Raw genomic sequence first — 9,505 nt, forward strand, 5'->3', positions numbered from 1 at the left:
GCTCGCAGGCCAACGCTCAATCCACTGAGCTAAACCAGCCAGGGCAGAAAAGTACATACATTATTTTCAGAACTATTAGAAACAATATTGGCCTTTGAGAGGCAAGTAACAGAGAACAACACTATAAGTCAAAAAACACAGTTCTAATACTACTGATACTCTTCATAGCCTTGGAATGAGATCTGGTTCTTACCCAACTGAGAAGTGAAAAGATGTACCCATACACACACACACACACACAGATGTTGATTTAATATGGGTAGTATTACGAAAAATTAATCTTTCAACTATTCATGCAAAAAATGAAAATAAACAGTAAAAGTACACCTGTTCTGACTTAGACACATACTTAGATTAGTGCACTAATAATGATAATTTCTCCATTGCGTGGGATACACTTTTAAGTTTTGAAGATGATGTCACCAATGACTCCCAGTTGTCTCAGCTTGACTTCAGGTTTCCAAAGAAAATGAGGTGCTTAGCAAAGAAAACTTCATTATGGGAAAGTAAGATCTAGGATTTTGATGCCCTGGCCGGAGCAAAATGGAAATATTCCTGTAAGTGAAAAGCTAATATACTCTTTTGTTCATTCTGGATAGCTTGGTCATCAAAAGATATTGACTTGATTATTTTAACATGTTAATCTTTAATGGCCAAAATGAAAGTGTTAGCATGGAGGAAAAACTTAACAAAGCCATGAAGATTCGCCTCTGTATCAATCAGGGTATCAATAGCAAATAGATTAAGACTCAAGTAAGGATAATTTGAGGAAGGTTTAAGAAAGTGACAGTTTATGAAGGTTTAGGTGGGGTTTTAGGGAAGACACAAGGGATAGTGGTAATACCTTTAGTCCATAAAACGTGAGGAGCAGAAGTAGCTCCAGGGATCCAGAAAGAGAGAGTTCTCTAGAGAAGGCAACATAGAACATTAGTGTGAAAGGACACAGTCAGCCTGAATGGACCATGTCAGAGGGAGTAAGAACATAAGTAGTGTTTATAAAAGTGTGGAAAAGGTTAATAAGGGAGTGGGAAAGGTTAATAAGGGACTGGGAATGGTTTATAAGTGTGTGGGAAGGGTTTATAAAACCTTAAAATATATATAAATACTAAAATAAATGTAAGGTTCATACTTCACAAATTTTCACCTATCGTAGGGGTTCTAGAACGTAATACCCACGTTAAGTGAGGGATCACTGTACATGGAAGTTCAACAAAGATATAAAAAAGAAATACTCATCTGGACAAATAGGAGGAGCAGAGCCAGGATGGAGAGGACACGGTGTGGTGGTGGCAGGAGTGGCAGAAACAGCAGCAGGCCAGCAGAAAGTGCAGTCACGTGTTTTAAAAAGTAGGGAAGGACACCTGGGGAGCACTCCCAGCACCAGCACCAGCACCAGCAGACTGTGCAGCTCATGGTTCCAGCGCCAGAGAAAATAAAGCTTCATTGCTTTTGACTGTGCAAACCAGTGGCTGTTGAGGCAGAGGAAGAAACTGCCAATCTCTCAGCAGAGTCCGCTTGTTTAAAGGGCCCCCACGGTCCTAGAACATCCACAGATCCACCCACTCTGAAAACGATGGCCAGGGCAACAGCTAGAGAGGCCCCAGTCCCATATGGATGTGGGAAAAGTACCTGAAAAAGGGGTGAGTGCTGAGCAAACAGCGTTGTTCCCTCTCAGACCCCTCCCCTGTACGCAGCACGACACCATAGTGAAACAGGTCGCCCTGTACCTATAAATACCTAAGGCTCCGCCTCTTACAATGTAACAGGAGTGACAGCTCCACTTAAGACACAGAGACAAATAAACACAGAAGACCTCAAGATGAGGAGTATGACCCAAAAAGGGAAACGGATCAAGATTCCAGCAGGAGAACTAAGTGACAAGGAGATAGCCAACCTAACAGATGAGGAGATAGACAACTTAACAGACACAGAATTCAAAACACTGGTGATAAAGATGCTCACAGGCTTGACAGATATGCTTGAGTATGGCAAACGCATAAGATAGGAAGTGAAGGCTATGCTAAGTGAAATGAAGGAAAATCCACACAAAACGAATGGTGAAGGGAAGGAAACCGGGGTTCAAATCAGTGATTTGGAACCTAAGGAAGAAAAAAACAGTCAACCAGTGCAGAATGAGAAAGCAAGAATTGAAAAAAATGAGGAAAACTTCCCAAATTTTGCGAAGGAGATGGACATACAGGTCTGGGAAGCACAAAGGGTCCCCGGCAAGCTGGATCCAGAGGGGACAACACCAGGATACATCATGATTGAGATGCCAAAGGTGAAAGATAAAGACAAAAGTCCTGAGGGCAGCGAGAGAGAGGTGGAGAGTTGCCTACAGGGGGATGCCTAGAAGACTATCAGCTGATTCTCAGACGACACTTTGCAGGCAGGAAGGGACTGGCAAGCAGTATTCAATGTGATGAAAGGCAATCTGCAACCAGGATTACTCTATCCAGCAAGGCTATCATTTGGAATGGAAGGGCAGATGAAGTGCTTCCCACACAAGGTGGAGCTGAAAGAGTTCATCATCATCAAGCCCTTATTATATGAAATGTCAAAGGGACTTACTTAAGAAAAAGAAGATCAAAACTATGAAAACTAAAATGACAACGAGCTCACAACTATCAATAACTGAATCTAAAAAATAAACACAAAATCCAACTAAGCAAACCAGAATAGGAACAGAATCATAGGTAGGAGATGATTTGAAGATTATCAGCTGGGAGGGGGGAAGGGGAGAAATGAGGATCTGATGCAGGGATTAAGAAGCATAATCAGTTGGTACAAAATAGACAGGAGGAAGTTAAGAATGGTATAGGAGAGGGTGAAGCCAAAGAACGTATATGCACAACCCATGGACATGAACTAAGGGGGGTGGGATTGCTGGAGGGAAGGGAGGTACTGGGCAAAGGGTAGCGAAGGGGAAAAAATTGGAACTACTGTAAGAACATAATCAATAAAATATACTTTTTTTTAAAAAGCTTTAAAATATATATAAATACTAAAATAAATTTAAGGTTCCTACTTCGCAGATTTTCACCTATCTTGGGGGGGGTCTAGAACGTAATACCCATGAGGGAATACTGTACAACTACCTGAAAACTAGAAACAACCAGAAGTTCCAGAAAATCAAACTGCATGGACGTCCAACAAACAAAAATATGAAGAAAAAACACTCATCCAGACAGGTAGGAGGGGCGGAGCTGGGGTGAAGAGGACACGGTGTGGTGGTGGCAACAGCAGCAGCAGCAGCGACTGGCCAGCGGAAAGCACATTTACACGTTTTAAAAAGTCAGAAGGAACACCTGGGGAGCGTTCCCAGCTCCTCACCAGACTGCGCAGAGCTCCTGGTCCCAGCACCGGGGAAAATCAAGCCTCATTTCTTTTGACTGTGCAAACCAGTGGGGTTTGGGACAGAGGCAGAAACTGCCAGTCTCGCAGCAGAGTCCACTTGTTTAAAGGACCCCCACAGTCCTAGAACGTCCGCAGACCCATCCACTCTGGGAACGACAGCCAGGGCAACAGTTAGAGAGGCATTAGTCCCATACGGAAGTGGGTGAAGTGCCTGGAAAAGGGGCAAGTGCTGGGCAAGCAGCACTGTTCCTTCTCAGACCCCTCCCCCACACACAGTGCCACAACGTGGTCAAACAGATTGCCCTGTACTGACGAATCCCTAAGGCTCCGCCCCTTACAATGTAACAGAAGCAACAGCTCTACCTAAGACCCAGAGGCAAACACACACAGGAGACTTCCAGCCAAGATGGAGGCCTAGACTGACACGCTCCGTCTCCCTCCACAACTAAGAAGGAAAACAACTATTGCAAATCCATAAATAACCAGAAGTTCCAGAAAATAAAGAGAAGTCCAATGTATGAAGTTATATAGAAGTGGTGCTCGTCCAAACGGGTAGGAGGGGGGAAGTCAGGGTGGAGAGGTAAAGCTGTGCTGGCAGCAGCAGCAGTGGCAACAGCAGCGGCGACAGCAGCAGGTCAGCGGTAAGTACAGACACCCGTATTTAAGGGGAGGCGAGAAGCACCTGGGGAGCAGCCCCGGCTGCAGACCAGACCCGTCAGCTTGTGATTCCAACACCGGGGAAGGCAGACCCCCATTGCCTTGGACTGTGAGGCCCAGAGGGGGTGGCAATGGAGGAGGAGGTTCCTGATCTCTCAGCGGAGAGTGCATGGCAGGAATTCATCTTAGACCCACACCCCCACAGAATATGCCACAGTGTGGTGAGAGGGTCATCTGGTTGTGACAAATGCATGAGGCTCCACCCCCTATAGCGTAGGAGATGTGAAAGCCCCACCCAGGAAGCAAAGGTAAACACAAAACTGTCAGAATGGCACAGATCATGATAGAGATCCCAGTGGCACGGCTGACCGGACAGCAAATATCTAATCTAACAGCTCAGCAGATAGTAAATGTTTCTGAGGCACAGTTCAGAGCTTTGGTTATACAAATGCTTAAAAACCTAACAGCAGATCTTAAACAAGACAGGAAATGAACAAAAACACATACAAAACTAGTGGTTAGGGAAAGAGAACCTGGGTTGAAATTAACAAATCAGAACATAGGGAAGGAACAGTCAACCAGTGCAGAAAGAGGAAATGAAAAGAGAGGAAAATGAGGAGAGGCTCAGAAACGTATGGGACAGCTATAAGCAGGCCAACATCCAAATCATAGGGTTGCCATAAGGTGAAGAAGAAGAACTAGAAATTGAAAAACTATGTGAAAAAATAATGAAGCAGAACTTCCCTAACTTGGGGAAGGAAATAGACTTACAGGTCCAGGAAGCCCAGAGAGTTCCAAAAAAACTGGACCTAGGGAGAACCACACCAAGACACATTATAATGAAAATGTCAAAAATTAAGGATAAAGAGAGAATCTTAAAAGCAGCAAGAGGGAAGAGAATTATGTACAAAGGGGTCCCAATAAGACTTCAGCTGATTTCTCAAAAGAAACTCTGCAGGCAAGAAGGAACTGGCAAGAAATATTCAAAGTAATGCAAAGCAAAATCCTACAACCACAAATACTCTATCCAGCGAAGCTGTCATTCAGAATAGAAAAGCAGAGAAAGTGCTTCCAGGACAAAGTAAAACTGAAGGAGTTCATCACATCCAAACCACTGTTATATGAGATGTTAAAGGGACTTGTTTAGGAGAAAAAGGATCAAAACTATGAACATTAAAATGAAAACTGCATCACAACAACCAACAACAGAAGCTAGGGAATCGAAACAAAGGCAAATTAAGTAGGCAACGAGAGTGGGAAAAGAATTACAGGTATGAGAACATTATGGGGGGAGGTCAGTGGGGAGGGAGAAAGCGGGAAAGGGAGGGACATGGTACAGGAATTAAGCATAGTAGGAAGGAGTGGAGTAGACAGGAAAATGTTGAGAAGAACTATATGCACAACCAATGGACATGGACTAAGGTGGGGGGGACAACTGGAGGGGGTGTCACTGGGTGGAGGGGAACAAAGGGAAAAGAAATTGGGACAAATGTAACAGCATAATCAATGAAGCATATTTAAAAAAAAATGAAAAGGGGCCCTGGCTGTTGTGGCTCAGTGCGGTGGGCATTGTCCTGCACACTGAAGGGTTGGAAGTTTGAGTCCCAGTCAGGGCACTTGTCTGGGTTGCAGGCCAGGTCCCTGGTTAGCGACACATGTGAAAGGCAATTGATCACTGTTTCTCTCCCTCTCTTTCTCTCTTCCCCTCTCCCTAAAAATAAAAAAATAAAATCTTTTTTTAAAAAAATGAAGAGGGCCCTGGCCAGGTGGCTCAGTTGGTTGAAGCACCATCCCATGCACCAAAAGGCTGCAGGTTCTGTTCTCGGTCAGAGCACATACCTAGGTTGTGGATTTGATTCCTGGTCAGGATGCATACAGGTGGCAACCAATACATGTTTCTCTCTCACATCTGTTTCTTCTCTCTCCCTTCCTCTGTCTCTCAAATCAATAAAAATATCCTCAGGTGAAGATTAAAAATAAATAACTAGAGAAATAAATAAAATCAATTAATAACTAGAGAAATGCAAGTAAAAGTAAGAAGATGTTATTACACACCTACCAGATTAGCACAATTTAAAATGACTGACATATCAAGAATAGGCAAGAAAGGGGAGCAACAAGAGCAGACTTCTGTCAAAAGTGTGAACCAGTACAACCACTTTGGAGAACAATTTGACATTACCTCCTCAAGCTGAAGACATGCATATGAGTGCACTAGGAGCCAGCAAGTTCCCTTTCTCGAGGCACCTCCCAGAGAAACTCATGCACATGTACTGTTGCGGACTAAATTGCTTGCCCTCAAAATTCACATTTTAAAGCCCTAATTCCCAGGTGACTGTATCTGAAGATAGAACATTTAAGGAAGTAATTAAGGTTAAATGAGGTCATAAAAGTGGGCCCCTAATCCAACAGGACCAACTTCCTTATAAGAGGAAGAGACTGAGTGCTGGTACACAGAGTAAAGGCCATGTGAGGACACAGCAAGAAGCCCCAGACAGAACTCTCACCAGAAACCAACTCTGCTTGCACCTTGACCTTGAACTTCCTGCCTCCAGAAATATAATTAATTTCTGTTGTTTAAGCCACCGAGTCTGTGGTATTTTGTTATAGGAATGCTAGCTGAGATCCAACTATAAGTATGTTCAAAACAATACTTTTTATTTTTCTAGCTCCCAAACTAGAAACAACCAAAATTACCTTACACAGTAAAGCAAAGAAGTAAATAAAAGAATACAGCTACACACAACATAGATGAATCTTACCATCATAATATTAAGTGGAAGTAGCAAAATGCAAAAGAATACACAGAGTTTAATTCCTCTTATATAAAGTTCAAAAATAAAACTAAACTGCATAATTCAAGGAAACATACTAATTTGGAAAAATTACCAAAGAGCAAGAAAATTATTATTACAAAAGTCAGAAGGATTTGGTAAGGACTTTGTGATCCCATTTTATGACCTCAGTAATGATCACAAGGGTAATTATTTATTCAACTATATATTCACATATGATGCCTTTTTCCCTATGTATGGATCATATTCACAATTTTAAAATGTTTAAAGTGTTTCTACCTTGTGTAACCAGGAAACAGTGTATACAGGAAAAGATCAATTTGTAAATACATAATATTTTCACATCTTCCATCATAGCTATATGTACTTTTTATCACATACCTTTACAGGAATTTTCTTGTCAAAATCAGGGAAGTGAATTATTTTGTTTAGCTTGGACACATACAGTATCATTATGGTAGCTGCCATCTAAAGAAAAGGGGGGAAAGAAACTTCAGCAAAATACCTGGACTGTTTGCGGTACAAAGACATCAGAAGAAAACAGATTCATCAAAAATAAATATATACAGCCCTGGCTGGTGTGCCTCAGTAGATTGAGCATCAGCCTATGAACCGAAAGGTCACTGGTTTGATTCCCAGTCAGGGCACATGCCTGGGTTGTGAGCCAGGTCCCCAGTTGGGGGAGATGTGCAAGAGGCAACCAATCGATGTTTCCCTCACACAGTGATGTTTCTCTTTCTCCCTCACTCCCTTCTCTCTAAAATAAATAAATAAATAAATAATCTTTTAAAAATATATCATTTCTAGGTTCCAAGAAAAATTAACTATTTCTTGTAATATTAAAATTGATTTTCTTGCCACTGTATGAATTTCATTAGACTTATAGGCAAAAAAGTATAACATCAAATAGACTCACACATATATATACATTATCTCAAGGGGCTTAAGGAATGATGACAAAGGGGATAAAGTGTCCCCAAAATTGACCAGAGTGACCACAGTCAGTGAGGATCCTCAATCCTGGACCATACTAAGCATGTGGTCACCTTGCCCCATAAAATAAGTGTGGAGGTAAGAGTAGGGGGACAAACTCCCTACATAAACACACTTTTTGGTAAAGTCCAATATTTCTATAACACAGAAGACAAATTAAGAGAAAAACAAATTTTAAAGGGGATTTTATTTTCTCCAATGTCTCCAGTATTGCAAAAATGTCTCATTCAAATCCTATTATCCTGAAGCACACCTGGTATATTAGTAATACTCCAGATTGTTATTATCAAATATAAATTTTAATATTATCTTCCTATGCAAATTTTAGAACTTACTCAATTTTCTCCATATTAGGATGCAAAAATTTAAGGATTCCTTCAATATGATTACAATCCTAAACCTTGATCCTAATTAGTTTACAAGTTAATACTTACAATAGATTTATATAACTAGAACCCATGCTGAATTATAATTAGGGTTTATATTTATAACTTACTTTATAATTCTTACAGAAATATATTAACATTTATTTAAAATATTCTGTAATTCAGACTTTTAAAATTAGGTCTGCTGGCTCCTGCCAATAAATTACAAATCAAAAAGACTTTACCTTTACTGAGTACAGCCAGGGATTTTATTTGCCTCAGGGAGTACAAAGGGCACATTATCACATACTCACTGACCTTTTAAAATGCTTTTTTTCTACATATTTCCACATTGAAACATAAAGATATTTTTTGACCTTAAGGAAATATATTGTTCCTTATTATTTTCCCCCCAAACGTGGTGTTGCAAAGAGTACCATATTAGCAAAACATTTAACCAGAATAATGCTCAATCATATAAATGACAGCTTTTTTCAGATTCACAATTAGATATTTAGTTAAGATAGAATTATCATAATTTTAATTTTTTTCTCCCTATAAATTAAAGCAAACCAGGAAAAAAATCTCTGATACCTGTTACCACATGTCTACCAGAAATCACCAGCATATGACCAAAAGAATAAACAAGCCACAAATTCATATTAATAGGAAACAGCCTAACAGGTTAGCCTGAAAGCTTTTCCAAGCTCAACTTTATACTGGAGAACAAAAATCACAAATCACAGGAAACAAACATTTTCTGTTTGGCCCACAGAGAGTTTTATAAAAATTGGAATCCATTGCCAGCATTTATAAATTGGGAGATCTGATGTAAAAAATTCAAATTCCCTGCTTCTCTTTAAAAAAAACTCTGGAGTTCTGACAATAAGGGCCTAGTGGGCCCTACCTCATCTTCCCTCCCCTTTCCTTCTGTGGCACAATGGCTTCAACTGAGTGGCAAGTGCACACCTCCACAGGGCAACCGTTGCTCTTGTGCCCCACCCCAGCCCCCAACCCAGTCCTTTGTTACCCACCAGACCATGGAGGCTTTCAGTCTTCTGGCCCCTTATTTTAAAGAATTAAATTCCATTTAGGAAATTAAAATAAGTACTTGTTTTTCCTATAAATACACTGTTCCTAAATTGTAGAATGAGATAAAATGTGTGTTATTTCACATCGTCTCACCAAGAGTGCTATGACCAGATGAATAAATTTGTAAACCACAGTCTTAAACAAAAGCACTTAAAATTTCATCATATGTACTGACTAATTAAGAGACTAATTTGTTTTTTCACTCACCTGTCCAATTCCAAGAACAATGGGTGATGGAAAACTACA

The 9,505-nt window shown here is 40.7% G+C and overlaps 1 protein-coding gene across 4 annotated transcripts in view; it reads right to left on the minus strand.

The window, feature by feature from the left end:
- The window catches only part of SLC35D2 (solute carrier family 35 member D2), a 57,227-nt gene that overhangs the window by 38,558 nt on the left and 9,164 nt on the right, over positions 1-9,505 (minus strand). For all 4 annotated transcript variants that reach the window (XM_090274037.1, XM_090274035.1, XM_090274038.1 and 1 more), the window contains exons 2-3: positions 9,467-9,500; positions 7,191-7,277 (exon numbers count right to left, since the gene is read on the minus strand). In XM_090274037.1, the coding sequence (XP_090130163.1) occupies positions 7,191-7,277; positions 9,467-9,500 (121 nt within the window). The remainder of the gene's footprint in view (positions 1-7,190; positions 7,278-9,466; positions 9,501-9,505) is intronic.

This window comes from Furipterus horrens, unplaced genomic scaffold (genome assembly GCF_987537825.1).
Source record: "Furipterus horrens unplaced genomic scaffold, mFurHor1.1.pri manual_scaffold_4, whole genome shotgun sequence".
NCBI classification, from domain to species: Eukaryota; Metazoa; Chordata; class Mammalia; order Chiroptera; family Furipteridae; genus Furipterus; species Furipterus horrens.